This window comes from Canis lupus, chromosome 35 (genome assembly GCF_048164855.1).
Source record: "Canis lupus baileyi chromosome 35, mCanLup2.hap1, whole genome shotgun sequence".
NCBI classification, from domain to species: domain Eukaryota; kingdom Metazoa; phylum Chordata; class Mammalia; order Carnivora; family Canidae; genus Canis; species Canis lupus.
In genome coordinates this window covers 30,618,065-30,641,554 of record NC_132872.1, presented here as the reverse complement: position 1 = coordinate 30,641,554, position 23,490 = coordinate 30,618,065, and the positions used below count along the sequence as shown (strand labels likewise).

General features: G+C 43.1%; 1 protein-coding gene across 4 annotated transcripts in view; it reads left to right on the top strand.

Annotated features, from left to right (window-relative positions):
* EPHA3 (EPH receptor A3) overlaps positions 1 to 23,490 on the top strand; it is a 325,699-nt gene that overhangs the window by 83,758 nt on the left and 218,451 nt on the right. For all 4 annotated transcript variants that reach the window (XM_072812072.1, XM_072812074.1, XM_072812073.1 and 1 more), the window contains exon 3: positions 10,777 to 11,437. In XM_072812072.1, the coding sequence (XP_072668173.1) occupies positions 10,777 to 11,437 (661 nt within the window). The remainder of the gene's footprint in view (positions 1 to 10,776; positions 11,438 to 23,490) is intronic.

The window sequence follows — 23,490 nt, the reverse complement described above, 5'->3', positions numbered from 1 at the left end:
AGTCAAGCAACTGAATGATCCTATTATTATCTCCATGTAGACATAAGATAATGGACACAACACACTGACCAGTATGGAATAAAAGCATAATAATTATATATTTTTTTATTTTATTAAATTATAGGACATGAATGGGGCACCCGGTAGCTCAGTTGGTTAAGCATCCAACTCTTGGTTTCAGCTCAGGTCATGATCTCAGGGTTGTGAGATTGAGCCCTGCATCAGGCTCTGAGCTGGGCAAAAGCTTTTACTCTACATAGAATAGAAAATTTAGATAAAAGACAGCGGACTCAAAAAAAAAAAAAAAAAAAAAAAAAGACAGCGGACTCATTTATTATAAAAATATGAAATAGCCCAATACTCAGTTTACTTTTGTCATTTATTATATTTATTGAATTTCAGAACAGTAATACAAACTATACTTGTCACAACTGTGATTATCTTAAATAAATTTGAAGAAACACTAGTACAAAAAAAAAGGAAACAAGGAAAGCTTGAATTAAAAAAAAAACTTTTTTTTTTTTTAAGATTTTATTTATTTATTCATGAGAAAAACACAGAAAGAGGCAGAGACACAGGCAGAGGAAGAAGCAGGCTCCCTGCAGGGAGTCGATCCCGAGACCCCGGGGTTTGCCCTGAGCCAAAGGCAGATGCTCAACCACTGAGCCACCCAGGTGCCCCAAAAATATTTATATTTTTTATAAGGAAAAAAAAATCTGTGTATCCCGATGACATTTTTTGTTAACTTTAGCTTCCTGGATGCTGCACACACCCATTTTAAATAGATAATCTACTGTTGTTTACATCTCTAGAGTTTACTGTTATTTTTTCCCATCTTAGAGATGTGTAAATTACATCATGGTCTGTTGAACCTCCTATTAAGTAGCAGAGCTGGGTTTCAAATCCAGGGTCCCTTTGTCCAAAGGGTCTAAACCCTTGATCTGGGCTCCCCAGGATACTCAATGGAGAAAGGCTTAACCCGTCCCTGGGAAACAGGGTTGCCACCCCTGTGGCAAGTCCTGCAGGAGTCTGCAGCTTTCACATCGTCGCTGTAAAGCAGCTTACATTTTAGGGAATTGCTCTCAAGAATTACACTTACTGTGTTAAAAATAAACTTAGTTATCTGAAGATCTATAAAACTTAGCATATGTGCCACAGTGACATGAGCTAATTTCATTTCCGTCACTGTGAGTGCTCCACAGGTATATTGTAAATTGCTATGAATTACTGTGGCTGTGACCCATTATCATAGCAGGAAATTACATGAATCTCACAACTGATATGAAATGTACTGCTGTCACTGCTATGCATTAATTTCTAAGTAGTTGGTCATTTGTAATAATTCTGTAAATGTCCATCTTAGCACAGTTTTCAGTCTAGACAAGTTAAGCCAATGTGCATGGAATTTCCCCCCATTATTTCCAAGCAGTTATATTGAATTCTAAAATTACCTTTTTATTGAACAATTTCACATTGAACATTTTCCCGAGAATTGGAAATATGATAGTTTCAATGTCCTATTCCCTAGTATTCAAGGGAAATTTATTCCGTAAAGTTATTTGAATCTATGTGAATAGGAACACAGAATGAGAAAACCTCTGATAAATATAAACAACCTTTCCAAATTTTAAGGAATAGATACATGGTTTATTAAATGATTCTTTAACTGTGTTGGCCTCTTCGTTGAGGTAATTTTTAGGTAATGGTATACTTCATGCTTCATAGTCCTAAGAATAGCATATTTCCTATTATGTCTCTCTTATATTATAAATAGAAATATTTCATCATTAAAATCAAAACCCTATAATGCAAATGACACTTTTCTTGTATTTCTTTTGATATTGATGTGTGTCCCCTTGCAGGAAAAATAAATTCAAGTAGCAGGCTTAATTGAAAACTTCTGACAATGGCTAATTTATATAAATTTCCCCATGGTATATTTTATATTTTAGTGCATCATATCTGTTGCAAGTCAATTCCTTTCACTTTTTTTGGTAGACCTCTAAGCATTTTGGTTCATTTTTGAAAGTTTTTCCATTGCCACTCCCCCATCTCCCAGACCTTAAAATTCTCTTTCATCTTCCAAATTTTGTCACCATCTATTCCAAAAATCCTTATCAGAACTTTACTGAGGCATAGTTTCTAGAAATTTACTTCCTGCTTCTTTTTAAGAGAAAACTGCAAAAATGCTCATAAACATGGAATGGATTTTATGTTTACTCAGTAGGGCCACCCTTTGAGACATAACTATACAAAATATTGATTTTTAAAAATCAAAGCAAGATGTACCCAGAAGCCTACTTCTGTGCTTTGTTAGTTATATAAATTTAATATTAGGCACATTGCATGGTATTTAATTTTAGTAAATTTAGTAAAGTGGCTGCTTGATTTTAGGCACAAGGTGGATGTTTGAGTGGCAAAGATGAGCCAAACCAGAGACTGTATAGAGGAGAAAGAATAATGAATAAAGAAATAAGTGACTATGTCTTTTTTTTTTTAAGATTTTATTTATTCATTTGACAGAGAGAGAGAGCAAGAGCATAAGCTGGGGGAAAGAACAGAGAGAGAGGGAGAAGCAGACTCCCCTCTGATCAAGGAGCCAAACTCAGGGCTCGATCCCAGGACTCGATCCCAGGACCCCGGGATCATGACCTTAGCCCAAGGCAGACACCTAACTGACCGAGGCCCCGGGGTGCCCCACAGGTGACTGTGTCTTTATAAAATGACAGTTGATAGAACAACACATATGATATAAGGACACTGTATCTTAGGTACAGGTACCCCGTCTCTGTCCCGTGAGTTATCCATGTAGAGCTTGGCACAGGAGGTTATTCAGTACATATAAATTATATGTTCTTGAAAGGGATGTGTACAGTCTGATGAGGACAGTGTTTCATGACAAAATTTAAACGAAATGCATTTATTTATGTGTGTGGACTGTGATTATTTTTTCTGACAATTCTAGCAGCATTTCAGTAAAAACAGAAATCTTTCTGAAATAGTTTGGGTCGTCTGAAAGTTCTGGTATAACGAGCTGTGCTGCTCCCCACCTGGTGCGTCCTGCCTCCATGCATCGGAGGACGCAGCCGGTCTAGGATCTTCTGGGAAATGCTCGACGTCCGTCCTCGGGCAGGGCCCCGGTGCTCAGCGTCCCCCGGGCTCGCGGCCTCTCTCCCAGGCCCTCTTCTGGCCCTCGGGGAGCCGGCTGCCCGGCCTGTGGCCCCCGCAGCCACTTCCTGCGCCACGGCCCTCGCCCCTTCCCCGCGCTCTCCGCAGGCGCCCAGGCCACCCGGGCGCCCCGCTTCGGGCCCAGGCTTTCCCGCCTCCTGCCCCCCCACCCCCGGCACAACCGCCTCCCGAGCGAGCCCCTCGGCCCTGGCCTCTCCCGCCAGCATCCGCTTCTCAGGAACAAAAGTCCCATTTTACCATCTAGTCTCCGACCCAACTTCACATAGAAATACTTGGGAAACGCAGGTAGAGTTTGGTGGAGGTGCGGAGAGGCATCCTGGACGCCCCCAGTCCCGCAGGCCCCCGGAATCGCCTGCCCCGCACAGCAGAGGCGAGCGCGCAGGCGGCAGGCGGTCAGGTGACCAGGTGGCCAGGCAGCAGGTGGTCAGGTGGCAGGTGACCAGGCGGGCAGGTGGCCAGGCGGCAGGTGGTCAGGCGACCAGATGGCCAGGTGGCCAGGCGGCAGGTGGCCAGGCAGCAGGTGGTCAGGCGGCAGGTGACCAGGCGGCAGGTGGCCAGGCGGCAGGTGGTCAGGCGGCAGGTGACCAGGCGGCAGGTGGCCAGGCGGCAGGTGGCCAGGCGGCAGGTGGTCAGGCGGCCAGGTGGCCAGGCAGCCAGGTGGCAGGTGGTCAGGTGGCAGGTGGCCAGGCGGCCAGGGGGCCAGGCGGCAGGTGGTCAGGCGGCAGGTGGCCAGGCGCGCAGGTGGCCAGGTGGCCAGGGGGCCAGGCGGCAGGTGGCCAGGCGGCCAGGGAGCCAGGCGGCAGGTGGCCAGGTGGCAGGTGGCCAGGCGGCAGGTGGTCAGGCGGCCAGGGGGCCAGGCGGCAGGTGGTCAGGCGGCAGGTGGCCAGGCGCGCAGGTGGCCAGGCGGCCAGGGGCCCAGGCGGCAGGTGGCCAGGTGGCAGGTGGCCAGGCGGCAGGTGGCCAGGCGGCCAGGGGGCCAGGCGGCAGGTGGCCAGGTGGCAGGTGGCCAGGCGGCAGGTGGTCAGGCGGCCAGGGGGCCAGGCGGCAGGTGGTCAGGCGGCAGGTGGCCAGGCGCGCAGGTGGCCAGGCGGCCAGGGGGCCAGGCGGCAGGTGGCCAGGCGGCCAGGGAGCCAGGCGGCAGGTGGCCAGGTGGCAGGTGGCCAGGCGGCAGGTGGTCAGGCGGCCAGGGGGCCAGGCGGCAGGTGGTCAGGCGGCAGGTGGCCAGGCGCGCAGGTGGCCAGGCGGCCAGGGGGCCAGGCGGCAGGTGGCCAGGTGGCAGGTGGCCAGGCGGCAGGTGGCCAGGCGGCCAGGGGGCCAGGCGGCAGGTGGCCAGGTGGCAGGTGGCCAGGCGGCAGGTGGCCAGGCGGCCAGGGGGCCAGGCGGCAGGTGGCCAGGTGGCAGGTGGCCAGGCGGCAGGTGGTCAGGCGGCCAGGGGGCCAGGCGGCAGGTGGCCAGGCGGCCAGGTGGCCGTCCCCTGGGGTGTGCGGTCGGTATCTTCCGGACGCCTGTGGGCCGGGGAAGGTGCGGCCGCTCAGGGCAGCCTGCGGAGGCGCCTCGATGGGGAGGAGCTGACGGCGGAGCCTCGGCTGGGGAAGGGCTGGCAGGGTCGGGGGGCAGGGGCGGGGACCCCCGGGGCGGGGACCCCCGGGGAGGGGGTCGGGGCCGCGCCCGGGAACAGCTCTCCGCTGCACAGACGCCTGAACAGACGCCTGAATCGGCGATTGTGAGGCGCTCCCTGGCCACTGCTGCCGCCCAGACCCCCGGACTAGAGTTAGGGTCCCGGGGCCACAAATAGGGCACGACGGTCCGCAAGTGCGAGGCCTGAGCCCCCCGGCCAGCCCCCGGGGCCCCGCGCTCCTCCCGGCCCGGCGGCGGCCAGCGCGACCCCGGGCCCCTGCAGTGCGGGGAGCCGGCCCAGGGGGAGCCCCCGGGACCCGGGAGCCGCCGCCGCTTGCGGGGCCTCCGCACACCCGGGGGAGCCCCCTCACCCCCCTCTCCGGCTCCCTCTCTGGGGCCTCTCCTGGGCCTTCCTTCCTTAGCCGTGACCCCGGCCTCCTGCGGCCCCCCAGGGCCCTGCCTCACCCTCCCCCGCCCCCCCTGCCCTCCAGTCCCCAGCTCCCTCTCTGCGGCCTCTCCTGGGCCTTCCTTAGCCAGGATCCCAGGGCTCCACTCCTTTCCTGGTGTTTCAGCTCTTTTCAGTAAACTTTAGCCAGAACAGGACGTTGTCTCCCCCATATTAACTGAGGCAACTCTAATTTGACTTGATCCACCTTCTGTGGACGCTTAGGGGTTGCAGGTGGTGGGGGAGCGGCCAGTAGGCACTGTTACCGAGATTGCCAGCCCCGGGCCCCTTTGGAGCCTTTCTCTTCTCAGGCTCTAACCCACAGCTTGTGGCCTGAGGCTGTCTCTCCACCATCAAATCCCTCTCATCCTCCTCAATCTCAGGTTACATGTGTAATTCTCTGATGTGACTAAAATCCAACATCAACAGCAAGAGAAATCTAAAAAATATACTATTAGAGGGACGCCCAGGGGGCTCAATGGTTGAGCGTCTGCCTTGGGCTCAGGTCGTGACCTCGGGGTCCTGGGATCGAGTCCCACATCAGGCTCCTTTCTCCCTCTGCCTCTGTCTCTGCACCTCTCTCTGTGTCTCCCAGGAATAGAGAAGTAAAATATTTTTAAAAAATAATAATAAAATAAAAAATATACTATTAGAAATATATCTCGGTGTGTGTACCTGTGTGTCTCTGTGTGTGCTTTTCAGACCCGAATGGGCTAAAGAGCTATTTAAAAATAAATGGGAATATAGCAAGTTTTGTAGCTATCACTGTACCTGACACTCAACAGTGACATTCCTACTGTGGAGTGAAGATGCTGACGCAGAGTAAATGTTCACATATCTCAAGGATGAGCACTGCATTTTGAAATGGCTTTGCGTGGGTACAAAGGGGAATAAACGTGGGAGTAAGAAACATGAGTGAAGAAAGAATGACATGAATCCACTTAATATCACATACAATTGTTGAGCTTAAGATTAGTCATCCTTAGCATTTTGTGAAGTGCAGAATTATGTGTTTCTTAATAGCCATTGAAATGCAAACGTAATATTGTAGACATAAGAATATTGGTGATCATTTTCTTTTTGTCATCTGCAGATTTCTAAGAGATTGGCATTAAATCTTAGGTAAATCATGAGAAGTTTTCTTTCTTTTTAAGTATTTCCCAAATTCTATGAGCCTCTGCACCAAACACATTATAGGTTCTCCTTCCTTAAATGAAATGTACATATTTTCTTTCCTTCCTCATTCCCTAGAGTAAGTTACTAAAAATATATCCAAGACAGTAAGTGATATAGAGTATAAATCCTTAATTACTATAATTGAGGTTTATCAGAATGATAGTTACTAGGTTAAATGCTGATTAATGATTAAAAATAGGCGTTTTCCTTCCAGAATACATGCTTCACTCAGCGACAAGGAACTGTTCTATCCGGAAAAATATTAGTTGTCTCCCTTGTTTCCTACACTGCGTTTTGATAGTAGGGAGGTTCACCATGTCTATGCTTTTTGGAATAGATTTCAGAACGACCTTTTTAGGGAGAGGAAGTCTGGATACATGATTTTCTTATGGTTGAAATAATTATGATTGAAAAAAGAAATAAAAAACAACCAAGGAACTCAACTCTGGCCTTTGTGGTCTAATAGTAAAAGCTCAGAGTAAGAATCTGGGAACTAGGCTAAACATCAGAATTGTTGAATTTGGAGAATTTAAGCTTTAGAAAAAATTTGAGTTCTTTCTAGTTCTGTGTCCCCTTTTGCTGAAGACACTGTTACTGCTGAATACTCCTTGTAGGGATTTTTTTTTTTTTAATTAGGAAGGTGAAGGGAAATATACTTTCTTTTTTCTTTGTACCACCTGATTCTATGTCACCCATTTTCTTCTTCTAAGTTTTCCTCTGGACAATTACTATGGCAATGTAGTATTCCTGATAATTTATGAACATCACACATTAGTTCTTGGGAGTAGGAAGAAAGGATAAGCATGGGCGTACTTCAAGTCTGTAATGTGTAAACATCACGGGCACAGCTTTAATAATTTGTGGTTGCTGCTGCTGTTGAGAAAATGCTCATTTAGGATTTTATTTCTTTTAAAAAAATTTTTAATGTATTTTTTTTATTGGACTTTGATTTGCCAACATACGGTATAACACCCAGTGCTCAGGATTTCTACTGTCTTTAGTCCTCAGCAAATGCTAGGGTTCGGGACTTGCTGCTTTTGCAAGTGGACTGATAAGGCAAGCCACCATCACTTACATACAATTTGGTCTTCATTACAAATTAATTAAGTGATAATTGCTCTTTGCAACCTTTTATGTGCAAAGCATGCTGGTGCTGTTTGCATTGTCTTCCTGCAATTCATACCTCTCCATTCAGGGACTTGTAATAGCTTGCCAAATTAACATTGAGAGGAAAAATGTTAAACTGCAGTGAGATCTCCATAATTAAAATCATATTGTATATCAAATTATGAAAATCTCTGTGTGGTCATCACCTCTATTTTGATGCCTAGTAAAATAATCTTCATAGCAGGATAAATTTGCAACCGATTCATCAGCTGAAGTGCAAACTCATATCTATTCTAATAAAAAAAATAAACCCTGTGTTAACACATTTTAAGTCAATTGATTTATTTCTAAATAATGATGTCTGTGGCCTAATTTTCTGTAAAATGTCCACATACACCACTTATTCTCTGGAGTTTTGCTCGTTTTGTCATAGTTTTCTACAATGTCATTATAGAAGCAATGTGATAATAATAGACAAGATTCTACATAGTACTGACTTTTTTATATCAGAGTTTTTAGGAGTTCCAACTTTGTTCATTCTTTTTATATTTTTCTGATATTAAACATATATATAAATTTTGCTTTGTGACTTTACTATTACAGGCAACTCAATGTAAGATTATCAGAACTGAGAATCTTATGGAGACTTTTTTTCTTGAGAACTCCCTGTATAAATACATTCATAAAGTAGGTGTTTGAAAATGGTGTATTAAAGATTATTAAAAGTTCAGGATGGGCATTTGGTTTTCTTATATCAAGATATAAATATATTTGTATATCAGATCTAGGATTTTCTAAAATAGTCTAAATTTGTTCTTTTGTTGGACTATTGGTATGACAAAGAAGTCAAACCAATTTTGCTTCCAGAAAATGAGTGCCTCTCGTATTCTAGACCCTGATTGACCAAAGTTATTACCATAAGTAGTGATTTTTTACTAGTTGCTTTTGTTTTGTTTTTAGGTTTGTAGAAGAGCAAGGGAGAATAAGAAACTTTTAAATTGTGTTTATTGCATTGGGGGGTGTCTAGAAGTTGATTTGATAATTTAAACATCCTAATGTAAATAATTTATTTTTTCTAATAAAATAAAAGGCCAAATAAATGCTATATTTCTTGCTTGTGATTACCATTAATTCAATAAATTAATATTTTATCTAGTGTTATGACAGGAAGTTCTGGATTGGAATTCCTATGTGTTTTTAAAATATATAAATAGAAAAAGTTCATCTATTTTAAATACCATTGATTTAGGTAAGTATTGAAAAGTTGCCATTCTTGATGAAAATAACTAACTCCCTTAATGGAGAAAAGAATTTGGGATCCATTTCTAATGAGTTTCACAAAGATTTCATTTACATATTTAATTACAAAATTAAAATATATTCTGTAATATGAACTTTATATTTGTACTCCCTTGAATGATTCCTACGTATGTGATGAGAAAAAATAATTTTTCTACATCTCTCAAAAGATAAAATTGTATGTTGCATATTATGGAGGATATGAAGAGGTCCCAAAAGGTAGCAAATGCATATGAAACAAAATTAAACTAATCTTAGTGGGTATCACAGATTAAATTTATAAATGCATAAAGAATTTAGCAAAGGTTGGATAGTACATATCGGAGGGGGGAAAAAAGAGAGAGGGAAACAAATGATAAGAGACTTGAGGATAGAGAACAAACTGAGGGCTGCTGGAGGGGAGGTGGGGGGATGGGCTAGATGGTGATGGGTGTCAAGGAAGGCCCTTGTGATGAGCACTGGGTGTTGTAGGTAAGGGATGAATCACTGAATTCTACTCCTGAAACCAATATTGCACTGTATGCTAACCAACTAAATTTTAAATAAAAACTTGAAAAAAAATAAAGGTCATATAGTATGAAATGTTTCTTAAGAACGGCAGGGGTATGGAAGGCTTCAGGGAGAAAAGAGCACGGTCAAGTTGGGGTTGTACCATAAACAAAAGAAGATCTAACACGGCTTTTGACAAGAGTAAAAACGTTGACACTGACAAGGACGTAGTATGTGAAACATGTAATTCACTAATCTCAATTCAAACTTTTAGAAAAACGTAAATGTATTTTGGAATCAGCTTTTGGAAGAATGCCAATACTGAACTAAAGAGTTTGAAGTTATTTGTATAGACGATGGGCAGCCATAGAAGAAGGCTTTGAATTCAAGCACGACAGGACAAAAGACATATTTTCCTGGCAGCCCAAGACAAATTTGGCATGGCAAACAAAACAAAACAAAACCAAAAAACAAGAAAAACTATTATACACAGGTATAATAGTTAGAAACAGATGCAAATAGTTGCAAAATCATAAGTACCACAAACAGTGGGATGCAGCTTAAAAGCTTCCTGGGACCTATTCTAAGGATCACAGAAAGCAGTGCTTCACTGTCCTAAAAAGTCTTGAAACTTTTTAAGTGTTTTTGCAATGAAAAAAATGTTAGGATAACCTTAACTGCTTTAAGAACAAAAACCCTAATAGCCACTTATTTCTTATTTGTGTAAAATTCAATATGAGTAAAAGGTAATAAGAATTGAAATGTTCACTACATTTGCATCTTGTTTTCTGTGTATGTCTATTAAGTTTTTATTTTGTTGGCAGGGAGAAGCATGTTTGTATTTTTACTTCAGATTTTTTTCTTAGTTCACCAACATGTGTTCCTTGTAATGACTATGTTAAAAAATGTCATGCAAGGAGGTATGTGGTATTGATATCATTTAGATTCACCTTGTTTTGCCACACATTGATTTTACTAAATTCTGAACTGAATTGGGAAAACACGAATAAAAATTCATTTTAGGCAGCAGTATTTTTCATTCTCTTCTTAAAATAACAATACACAAAACCGAATGTATAACAAAACTATTTTATAGTGTTGAGATAACTGATTTGAGGTTGTGATGCTGGAGTATTTGTCTACATATAATCAATTGCTAAGCAACTTTTTCCCTGAATATCCCACAAACCACAATACAATTCGAATGTATTAATCAAAATTAGAAGTTGCTTAGTTTTGATGAACTCAAAGAACTTTGCAAATAGTAAGCCTACATATGAGAATGTTACAGAGTTGTTCCATCTCATGATTTTTAATGAGCAATGCTGGAGTTTCTCTTTAATAATTTTGCATATCTTGTGATTGCATTAACACCGTCCTCTTGTGTTCATTATTATTCATTATGCTTCATTCATTAATTCTGCCTCTCATTTTCTTCTCCTTTGATTCTCCAGTGGGAAGAGATCAGTGGTGTGGATGAGCATTACACACCCATCAGGACTTACCAGGTGTGCAATGTCATGGATCACAGTCAAAATAATTGGCTGAGGACAAACTGGGTCCCCAGAAACTCAGCTCAGAAGATCTACGTGGAGCTCAAATTCACTCTGCGGGATTGCAATAGCATCCCGTTGGTTCTGGGAACTTGCAAGGAGACTTTCAACCTGTACTACATGGAGTCTGATGATGATCATGGGGTCAAATTTCGAGAACACCAGTTTACAAAGATTGACACCATCGCAGCTGATGAAAGTTTCACCCAAATGGATCTCGGCGACCGTATTCTTAAACTCAACACTGAGGTTAGAGAAGTAGGTCCCGTCAACAAAAAGGGATTTTATTTGGCATTCCAAGATGTTGGTGCTTGTGTTGCCTTGGTGTCTGTGAGAGTGTACTTCAAAAAGTGCCCGTTTACCGTGAAGAATCTGGCTATGTTTCCAGACACAGTACCCATGGATTCCCAGTCCCTGGTGGAGGTCAGAGGGTCTTGTGTTAACAATTCTAAGGAGGAAGATCCTCCCAGGATGTACTGCAGTACGGAAGGCGAATGGCTCGTACCCATTGGCAAGTGCTCATGCAATGCTGGCTATGAAGAGAGAGGTTTCGTGTGCCAAGGTAAGAGTCTTCTCTGTTTCCCTTCGGGTGGCGTTGCTCCCTGGTGAGGTTATTATCGTTGCATAACTGAAAGAAATGAACCCAGCCTGAACTCACTTGGCAGCAAAACGGGCCTCGAGCAGAACAGTCTATTTATAGACCAAATTTATCTCACTTGATGTGTTGATCCCTAGTTTGTTGTAGAGATAATAACGTGTTTGACTGCATGGTGCTGGCCTGTATCCCGCTAGAGGTGTTACATATGCTATTTTTAAGTTTTGTCTGCTATTTAATGACTCTGGTGGTATGACTGTAGATCAACTGAAAGTAAAAAAAAAAAAATCTGTGTCTTTTATGTGGAGGGAAGAAACATCGTTGGCACTCAGGTAATCTGATTCTAACAGAATTAGATACTACATCGACTATGTGTTTTTCTATCTCACAGTGGTATGTACCTTGTGTTATAAAATAGTCTTCAGTGACATCTGTGCATCAAATATGTGTTTATGTACAATGCACTAGTGCTTTAATATAGATTATTTCATTTCAAAATCAGGGTTGATACCTTAGCATTTGATGTATAGAGTGGTAATTAAAAAAAATATTTTGTTTCATGGTTTGGCCCTGTAGGCTGCCCAGGAGGATGTCTGTACTGCACCTTCGGTTGGGATGCATATTTGATCCTTAATATAGTAGCAAAGAATATGTCATCAAGTTGATTTTTATTAAAACTCTCTTTGCACTTGAAGTAAAATTAATAAAAAAATAACCTTTTTTTTCATATAAAATATGAAATATTGGATGAAAACTTCCACTTAATCCCAAATTTGTTAACTTTACGTTAGGCAAGGTTTGTATTTAAGAACACACTGAAATCACTAACAATTTTAAACATAGGGGACGCCTGGGTGATCAGTGGTAGAGTGTCTGCCTTCAGCTCAGGGCGTGATCCTGGGGTCCTGGGATCCAGTCCCACATCGGGCTCCCTGCAGGGAACCTGCTTCTCCCTCTGCCTGTATCTCTGCCTCTCTTTCTGTGTCTCTCTGAATAAATAAATAACATCTTAAAAAAAGTTTTTAATGTATAAATACATAGGAGAATTTAACTATGTAGTTCTTGGAATCTATTCTATTTTAATACCTTTGTTTGCTGTTACACTAGGACAAAGAAATTGAACTTGGTATTCTCTTTGTACCCATTCAGTAAATCTCAAACCATGCAGAAGAAATGAATATCCTTTAGACAGAAATTAACTTCTCTAACAATGTGAATGGAACATAGCATTTTGCTTTTGACTAGAGACATGGTCTATAGAAAAAACTTAATGTGAGCGAAGTCTACACTCTGGTCTCGTGCTTCTCCATGTTACTTGGATCCTTGGCGAGCACCATCAGAAATATCATTACTAAATACGGTTTTGAAAGTTCTAAAATTGAAGCAGCATAGTAGATACTACCCCCTTATATACATGCGTGGAGAGAAATCTCAATGGCCTTTATGATCCACTTCGAATCACATTTTGTCTCTATGGTACTCTTTATGATATGTGATATTTGTGAAAATTATTTTATTTTATTTTTTTTTTAAATTTTATTTATTTACGATAGGCACACAGTGAGAGAGAGAGAGAGAGAGAGGCAGAAACACAGGCAGAGGGAGAAGCAGGCTCCATGCACCGGGAGCCCGATGTGGGATTCGATCCCGGGTCTCCAGGATCGCGCCCTGGGCCAAAGGCAGGCGCTAAACCGCTGCGCCACCCAGGGATCCCTGTGAAAATTATTTTAAATAAAACAATACAGGCCTAACTCAGGAGGAATTTCAAAATTGTCCATTCTCTCTAATTTGGTCTCTGTGGAACCGGTCCCTGATATCCACACCAGGAGAGGAATCGGTATGCCTCCTTCTCAATTATATATATCAATGTATGCAGAACTATCTCATAAACTATGACAGTGAGCAAGAAACCTAATCATTAGATTGTAGATTTTAAATAATTTTCATATGTTTAAAAATCTTATTGAGAGTTGTAAGAAATAGAAAAATAAGTATCAGTGAGGTAAATAGAATCTCACAAAAGTATCATTAGTAGAAATAGAGCATGCAAACTTATGTTACATGCTGTCTTGGAGACAAACTAGTAGAAGAAGAAAAGAGTCGCGTGAAGATGAATTCAGGAAGTTCACAACGAATTCAAAATTACTTTGCTTTTTTTTTATTTTTTAAGATTTCATTTATTTATTTGAGAGGCAGAGAGCACAAGCAGGGTAGCAGCAGGCCCACAGAGCAGGGAGCCCGCTGTGGGACTCGATCCAGGACCCCAGGGTCATGACCCTAGCCGAAGGCAGACGCTGACCCAGAGTGGCTTTGTTTTGAACTTCATTTTAATTTACTGAACCGCTCTTTAAAGTAACTACTGTGTTATCCCATCATATTCCAAGATCACTCCTAGAGACAAGGATTTATTTTTATTTATCTATTTAATTAACTGTGTGTACTTACCTTGTGCAAGAGCACACACAAGGTGGGCAAGGGGCAGATGGAGAGGGAGAGGGTGAATCAGCATGGAGCTCCCCATGGGCTGGATCCTGGGACCCTGGGACTGTGCCTTGAGCCAAAATCTCGAGGAGGACGCTCAGCCGACTCAGCCACCTACATGCCCTTACAGATGAGGATATATGTGAAGGCTTCATGTCCCTGAATCTTGTTTATCATGTTGAAGGATTGAAGGATGCCAACAGCGCCTCTTTGATACAGTGATGCTACATCATCAGACCTCCTCTCCCAGCATTTAGAAATACTAGTCAGAATGAGATACACATGTATAAATAGCAAATTATTTTAAGACAAAGGTCTTGAAGATAAATCAATAAAAACAATCATAGTAGAATCAGAGATGGTGCATGAAATGGGATGTGATTGTAATTTAAGGGGGGGGGAATTTCTTTACTGATGTAATTTAAAGGTGGAACATGTTCTTGAAGTTGTATCTTGATATTTGCTGATGTTTCCAAGTGAATTTTGGCTTCCTTTCTTCTCACAATCACAAAGTCTCTGTGTATTCAGGTTATTAGACAATGTGTCGAGGTTTTCTACTTTGTTCTGATTTACATATTTAACAGATATTTGTTTGACTATATTAGTTTGGACATTACTGTGTGTGTCTTAAAAATCGATACTCAACCAATTCATTCTGCATCTGGTTATTGGCTGTAATTTTGCTGCTGTTGTCAGTAGTGGTGCTGGTATTTCTTGCGGTGGTTATGGTCCTCCCTCCCCCTTTTTAAATGATTTTATTTATTTATTTAACACAAAGAAAGAGAGAGAGAGAGACAGAGAGCACAGGCAGGGGGGCAGCAGAGGGAGAGGGAGAAGCAGGCTCCCCACTGAGCAGAGCCCCATGTGAGCTGAGGCTCCATCCCAGGACCCAGGGATCATGGCCTGAGCCAAAGGCAGATGCTTAACCGACTGAGCCACCCAGGTGCCCTTTAGCTTTCTTTTCTAGGTTTTAATTGTTCAGTTGGCTTTTCAGTAAGCTTATAGGCTGGCCTGAATAGCGTGCCAGGACTTTAACAGGTGAGCATTTTAGCAGCAGTGCTGCTGTTCAGGACAGAGATGGATGGTAACCCTCAAAAAAGAAGCCAATGGAAAGATAGCTAAACAAACTTCATGTGAGATCAGTTTTGTTTTTTTACTTTTTTTCCAAAAATATTGTGTCATCCTTTTTTAAAGAAGGATGGGTCAGTACCTTGACATACCAACTACTTGGAATACACATCTCGGGATAATTTTATAACACAATGATCAGTAACCTTAGGCTTTCAGGTTCCTAATACAAAAGAAGATAAGCCTCATTCACTTTATTTGAAAGAATATTTACTGAGTTCCTATTCCACTCTAAGCATTGTATCATAACTCAGAGATTTTTTTTTAACTTTCATTACTTACTAGATGCCAGTGTGCTTATTTGCTAAGCCACGTCTATGACCTTATTTATCCCCTCTACATGACCTATAGGTACCTATTATTATTATCTACATTTAAAAAAACTGAGAACAAAGCTTTCGCAGGTTAAATATCTTGCCTCAGTTTCTTTAATGAGTAAGTGTTGGATTGCAGATCTGGAACCAGGCAGCCTGCTTCCCAAGGCTGCAGCCTTAACCTCAATCCACTTTGCTTCCCTATGATTTAGTCCAGTGGTGACAGAGACCAAGAAACCCCATGAGGATACACATTCCACTGGAGTCAAGAGTACTGTTAACTTGAAGGAGGAGTAGGACCACAGGGATTTGGCACAAAGTAACCAAGAATCTGTTAATATAAGGTTTAATGTAATTCAGCTTATTTTCCACATCTTTCTGCTTCTAGAATTTTTAGAAAGAAGAGTTGCTAGCCAAAGTGTAATATTTTGGGGAGACTAAGCTTAGCCGGGGTGACATCTAATAAAATCTGGATATATAGATCATCAAGCATCTTAGCTATACAAAAAAAATTTAAATAGATGCTTTGACCATTTATTAGTACAGAGTAATAATGTGCTAGGCACAGAGGATGGATTGTTTCTACCTCACAGGAGTTCATCATCTACTATGAGAGACAAATACACAAATGAATAATTTTAATGCAGGGCAGACCAGTCAACCTTGTACCAGGTGTACCAGGGACTTTGGCAATGTAGGAGAAGGACAGATTAATTTTGAGTATCTCAAAATGGAATACTTTTGAATTTCCATTTACGAAATGGAAATCGTTTATTAATGGTGAGAAGCCTTTTGCATTGAGAGATTTAGACCATCACTGGCAGTGTTAAAACTTTCGTTGTAAGGAAAAGAGGCTAACTACCTTACATAGCTTACTCCTTGCAGAAAATAAAGTTTATAATTTGTTTATTGAATCATTATCTCAGCATCTAAAAATGCACAGAAGGCCCATTAGAGCTTTGTGTTCTGAGCTTGTTCCACAGGGAGGCTTTCTAGAGAAGGTCAATCCCATAAGCGGGTCCTTTTCTGATTTTACTAATGAAATATTCTGAACTATTTATTTCACCACCCATGGGTTATTGGGACAGTAAATCACTACACATGCTTCAAGAGATAAAGAGCGATGTAACGATTAATAAGAAAAGTAAGAAATCAGGGATCCCTGGGTGGCGCAGCGGTTTGGCGCCTGCCTTTGGACCAGGGCGCGATCCTGGAGACCTGGGATCGAATCCCACATCGGGCTCCCGGTGCATGGAGCCTGCTTCTCCCTCTGCCTGTGTCTCTGCCTCTCTCTCTCTCTCTCTGACTATCATAAATAAATAAAAATTAAAAAAAAAAAGTAAGAAATCATACATGAGACTTATTTTTTCTGGTAGTTCCTGTAATATATAATTTTAAAATAGGGCTTTAGTTTAAATAAGTTTTCTACCACTTTAATGATAGAGGAGGAAATCATGGTATCTCTTTTAACTTACTGTGTGTAGCTTAAGCATTTGGACCATGTTTCCAGTGTCTGGGGGAGCTGACTGGATGTCATCAAATTACAGGTTGAGTTGTTTCTTTAGGATGTTAATAAACCTCTTTTAAAACAATAACATTAAAAATTAAAATTATAAACCTAAATCATCTTCTGTTTGCTTTCAATCATTAACAATCAAAATATACTTGATTTATTTCACCAGGGAAATCATTTGTATGTCTTCATCCCAGCATAATTCTTTTAACCTTTTAAGATTGGAGATGTGAAGAAATCTTTCATTAATGCCAAGAGAACCTTGTGAAACATTATTATTTTTTTAATCCTGGCTAATGAATTGTGCTATCTGCTTTGATTTAGTTAGGACAGAAAATATGAGAATGCTAATGGATTTTTATATAGTCAATTAATTACATTTGAGGCAGATACCAGGAGGTTACTATAAATATTCCTGCTCCTACAAACTTTGTTTAGACTTAATGTACCAAATACCTTATTAATGTCACTGAGGAATCTGTTGCTCTGTGTTTTATCTCTGTGCATTCGTGGTGGAATGCAAAGTTTATTCCTTGTTTTTGTACATTAGCAGCTTAATAGAAAAGTGTGTTTGATGTGATGTATGAAGACAGCTAGACTTCCTGATGATTATCCGTGGTTATGTTTGTTTCACGTAGGACTCAGGATATCAGTTATTCTCCATTGCTTTCTTGGTCAATTCAGAAACCCTTAAAAAGTTGTCAAGGTTTCAATAACAAAATGATTTGGGGATTTTGCTTACTCGGTCAGAGGAGGTAGAGAAAATTGAAAATCTCATTTGAAGTTTCTTAGCACCTGCTACTGACTCTATTTGCACCTTCTGGAACTGTGAGGAGTTCATGATTTTTAGAGAGTTCAGAGGCATTTCTCTCAGAGGCCCTTGGCTCAGTCAGTTAAGCACCTGGATCTCGATCTCAGCTCAGGTCTCGATCTTTGGGTCGTGAGTTTGAGGGCTCCATGCTGGGCCAGGAGCCTAGTTAAAAAAAAGAAAAGAAAAGAACAAGAAGCATTTCTTTCCAGTTTCAGACTGGAAGTTCCTTGAGGGAGGAGGCCACGTCTTGTTCTTTTTTAGGAACATCATACCTAGAACTAACAGAGTATAATTAAGTTCTCGGATACTTACCGAATAGATCCTCACAGAAGGAACTATTCCAACTAAGCATTCTTACAGAGTAAGTTCTAGAGAGACTATGCCTTATGCTATTTATCGTTGAATCTGCAACGTCTTTCAGACACATGACAATGTTCATTTCATCGAATTTGAAATGAGCACATCTGACTGTTAGGTCACACACAGTTGTTAGATCCACCTAACTATCCAGATGTTAATTAGTGAAAACGTGAGAGAGACTAATAAACTTTAAACTATCACTTTATCTCATCTATTCATTAGTTAGTATCTGGTACCTGAGAGATACCAGATACTAATACCTTTTCTCTTTTATGAATTTATGATGAATATTGTTTTTCTGACTTGCAAAAAATCAATTGACTGTCCTACCGATAATAAAGCAAAGTTCTATTTATGAAGTTGCTGGAATCATTTTTGTTTTACACAGTAATTAAAGGATGAGTCTGTAATTATTGGGTTTCTTACCTCGAATTATGAAAAATTTATCTGTTTTCCCTGAGTTTAAAATGATAGCCCTCCATTCCCACTTTGCCTTTAGCACTTGCGCACCCATGACTTTTCAAACCAATGAATTTGTTTTAATAAAAAATTTGCCACTGATAATTACTAATGTAAATCTTTCATCGAGTTTCTGTGTCTTCTCACCAGTTTATAGAAGAAGTTACCGTACCATTAGCTTGATGCAGAAAGTGCCCCTCCACTCATGTTTGCTTTCAAACTTCAGTTTACATTAAACTGTTTTATTTAGCAAGAGGCTCTTGTCACTGACAAATGTCACTGCCCCAGAAATGCTGCTTATCGACTGTGTGGCTAAATAGTTTGAACCTATTTCTTCATCCATACGGGGGAGTGTGATAATATGATAATATTTACCCTTTTTTAAAGATTTTATTTATTTATTCATGAGAGACACACACAGAGAGAGGCAGAGGCACAGGCAGAGAGAGAAGCAGGCTCCCTGCAGGGAGCTCTATGTGGGCCTCCATCCCGGGACCCTGGGATTATGACCTGAGCCAAAGGCAGATGCTCAACCACTGAGCCACCCGGGCGTCCCAATCTTTATCCTTTAGAATTGTCAATGAGTATACTTGGCATGTTGTAGAGTATCTAGCAGAGGGTAAAAGGTGTTTGAACATCATCATTATTTTTAGTCATCGGCATCCTGGGAGTGAGTAATCCTTGCTCTCTTGTTTCATCTGTGTCAAAACAGATGTGTTAGTAAAACACATGTGTGTGTTAGTAAAACATGGGTTATGTTACCTTATACAGGTTAACTTTAGCTACATAATCTTGACAATTCCATTGTTTAGAGAGGGAAAAAATAATAAGACGTCTCTTCTTTAAATATCATTTTCCAGTCTTTGTCTTGACCTGGAGGGCCATTTCATAGGTCAGTTTTAAGATATTTTCCCAAGATTCTAACGCAGTTCACCATCATCCCTTGTCAAATAGTTGTAGGGTATTTGCTTTTAGGAAACCATCTTTTTCTTTTACTATGCTAAAATCTGTGAACCTTCAGATACTTTGTCTGGTCTCGTGTTTCAAAGGTGGAAATAATGATTTAAGCAATACCTGTATGCTAAATATAAAGTCTTTGGGAAACACAAATAATTTTCTCATTGAAATTGTTTGAGGGCCTGTGTGTAGAAAAATGCGGATTGAGCTTTCCAATACAGTATTCAGTATGGGAATCTAAGACAGGAGGAAAAAAATAATTTCAGTTGCAGAAAGTAAAATAGGTGTAATTTTACTTGAAAGAAGTTGTTTTTGTCATCACATCTTAGTCTCATTTTCAGAAAAAGATTAGGACACGGTTTTATATACCACTCACTCAGTATTTATGAAATGCAAACCCACCTAAAAAGTGATTAGAATTTTCCAGGGAAAAGACACATTTAAGCCCACTTCTGTGTGAGAGGTGGAATATTAGTTATTTTGACTATATATAAAATATGGTTATTTGGCATCCTAATAAATATCACCTTTTCTGATAGCTCGCAGATCTGGCCTGGTAATTTACAGTCAAGTAGCTGGGCTCTGAAGGAACTCTTGAAATTTCATTCCTTTACTCTAGATTCCTCTGGGGTCTATACATATAGTCTTCCTTGTTCTGATTTGTAAAACAAGGATTATGTCATCATGTAAAACAAGTATTTTAAAGCTGATACATCATCGACAGCTTTTGTAAAAAGTATTCATCTTTAATTTTTCAACATGCTTTTTCTTTCCAGCTCTTCAGATATTATTAAAGCTTCTGTATTTTAAAATTTAAAGAATGCAGTATAAATTTGGTCAGAATGCATGTTATCATTCTAAAAAGAGATTATTGATATTTCATCAACTTTTCCAGTTTGTTTTATTGTTTTTAGGGAAATCAAACCTTATGCAAAATAAACTAGGAAGTAGACCTTTTTCTCCCTCTTGAGATACTTAGATTCTGTGAGAGGCGTTGGTAGTAGTTTCACAAAGATTGCTTTGCAAGTACAGATCCATTGTGCACTTTCCACCTTCTTTCCTGTGATTTCTGCCCCCATTTCTGTCTGTGTTTGGAGTTTTGACAATCCCTTATTCGTTTCAGAGTAGAACTTATGAGAGCTGTTAAGGGTTTACGTTACCACTCTGACAGCTGACGCTAGACTTTAATAGAAAGCAATTGCAGAGAGGGGTATAAGTTTTGGTGATACTTGATGAAAGTGCTCCTAGCGTGAGAGCCGTTTGGAAGAAATCATGACTAGAGACACTGCATAGATGCTCTGCTCTTGTATCTTCTTGTCTTCCATGATGTGGACAAAACATCCTGTTGGCAGATAACTGCGATCACTTAGGGATGTCTCTTTTAGGAACAGAATCCATGATGTCACATAGAAAAATAATGTATCATGAACTTTAGTTGTGTTGCTATTTACCACTTTCCAGTAGTCCTCTGAGACAGGTTGCTGCTGATTGCCCTTTAGAAACAATCACAGTTTTGGACTTCTAATCACAGATATGTTTTGTGAGAGGAGACCCAGAGATTCCAAGGGTGAGTTGAGATCATGAAACTCATAACCATCATATGAACAGTCACAGACCTTTTGCATTGTAAAAAAAATAAAATAAAAATAAGTGAGAGTAACTTCTAAATAAATGAAAGACCCTCCATGTACAATATCCCCAAAATCTGTGTTCAGTGGTCAGTTACAAGGTCACAGAAGGTTAGCATGGATGCTGTGATTGAGAATGGCTGCTGCCTTTTGACAGGAAGACTCACTTTCAGCAAAAGGGAAAGCAGGGCAGCCCGGGTGGCTCAGTGGTTTGGTGCCGCCTTCAGCCCAGGATGTGATCCTGGAGACCCGGGATCGAGTCTGCTTCTCCCTTTGCCCACCCCACCCCCCTCTGTATCTCTCATGAATAAATAAATAAAATCTTTAAAAAAAAAGGGGGGGGGGAAGCATATGCTATGGGATGAAAGAATGCCATTCTTGAATTAATGCATAAAGAACATGTAAAGTTTTGTGAGACTCAGAAATGAAGCTGTAAATATAAATGGTTGGAAAGGAACATTTTTGCTTCTCTGGTAGTTATTAGAGAGGAAAATTTGTATTTCAGAGATTTGGATCCACTTGCTCTCTATGTCATGCTGCTATATTGAAGATGGACTATTCCGGTCTATCAGTCAACGTGTGTAAAGGCCTTACAGCATCCAGAATTGATTAATGTGCTGAGCTGGGGGGAAGGACAATACAGTTCTTGCTCCCCACCACCTTGGATCCCAAAGAGTAGCTGAACTGAACTTATGCTAAAAGGAAACAAGCACAATATCTGTAAGCGCATAAGGGGAAAACGAGGAGTAAGCATAAGAGATGAATATGGCTTAGAGACTCACCAGAATGTGTTGCTAAAAGGGAGTAAATGGAGAGGGCGCAATCTCTGTGGAGTCAAATATCCCATCACTTATTCATTTTCATCCAATGGAATTGAATGAATACCCACTATACCATGGAAATACGGCACTGAACGCAACAGAAAGTGGCCCTGCCCTCAAGGAAACTAGATTTTAGTGGAAATGTCATGGAATCAAATGCTAATGCAGATTCTTTCATTGTACCACCGATGGGGTGTTAAAGCGTAGGCTGAGCGCTCAGGCCGGCGAGCTTGCCTCCACGGGCCGCGTGGCGAAGCCTCGGGGGGACTTTCCGTTGTCACAGCCTGGGGACGGGCCTGCCCCTGGCAGCTCGCCTGCAGGGGCCAGAGATGTTGCTCGACCTCAGACGTGCACGGGGCAGCCCTGTAACAACACATCGCCCCGCAAACCATGTCAAGACGGAGAACCGTGGCCGACGGTAACCCCTCCTTTTACGGAATTTTAAATCAGGGCCAAACGGCCAAATCCCGTATTAGCAGGGCCTCACCTGGGACCCAGGCTGAAGGGTCTCATGACAGTACCTCAGGGCTTACGCTTTGGGATTTACCTGGACTTCACTTAGAAACAGGCCTTTTAGAGGCCTGGGGAGTCCGCTGGACCCCAGTAGCTGGAAAGTGACCCGCAGGCAAAGAAAAACAAAAGCAAGATTCTTCCCGGGGGAGAACGAACGCGGGTGTGGGGAGCACTTCCGTGACGGAGGGAGGAGGGCATCGCCGGCAGCGAGGGGCGGGAGGGCGGCCCGGGGCAGTGCACGGGGTCACGGCGGGGGGGCCGCGCGTGTGCAGGGGCGGGGGTCCTGGGCCAGGGGGCGGGCAGCCGCCTGGGTGGGCCCCCGGGGCTCCGACGACCCGACCCGTGACGGCCTTGTCTGGGTCTGGTGGGGACGCCAAGCAGCCGCGGCCCGCCTGGCTCCGCGACCGAGGCGGGCCTCCTGGGGCCGTGGGCGGGGCCTCCCGGGACTGGGGGCGGGGCCTCCCGGGGCTGGGGCGGGGCCTCCCGGGGCAGTGGGCGGGGGCCTCCCGGGGCCGTGGGCGGGGCCTCCCGGGGCTGGGGCGGGGCCTCCCGGGACTGGGGGCGGGGCCCCCCGGGGCCGTGGGCGGGGCCTCCCGGGGCTGGGGCGGGGCCTCCCGGGGCCGTGGGCGGGGCCTCCCGGGGCCGGGGGCGGGGCCTCCCGGGGCCGTGGGCGGGGCCTCCCGGGGCTGGGGCGGGGCCTCCCGGGGCTGGGGCGGGGCCTCCCGGGGCCGGGGCGGTGCCTCTCGGGGCCCGGGGGAGGGTGGGGGGTGGCTCCCGGGGCCTGAGCGGGGGCCTCCCGGGCCGCACGCAGAGGGCTGGCAGGGGGTGCCCGCGGGGGCCAGGCCTCCCTCGGCCGCACCCCTTCCCTCCCGCTCCGGGGAAGGCGCAGGACGGTAATGCGGCCACGGCGGGCGCTTGGGTGGAGCCTCGCCTCGCTCTGACGGCCCCGCCCCGCCCCCGCGGCCTCGGAGGAGGTGGCCCCGGGGAGGCCCAGCGTGTGGCCGCCGAGCAAGGCCCTGTGCCCCGAGGCACGTC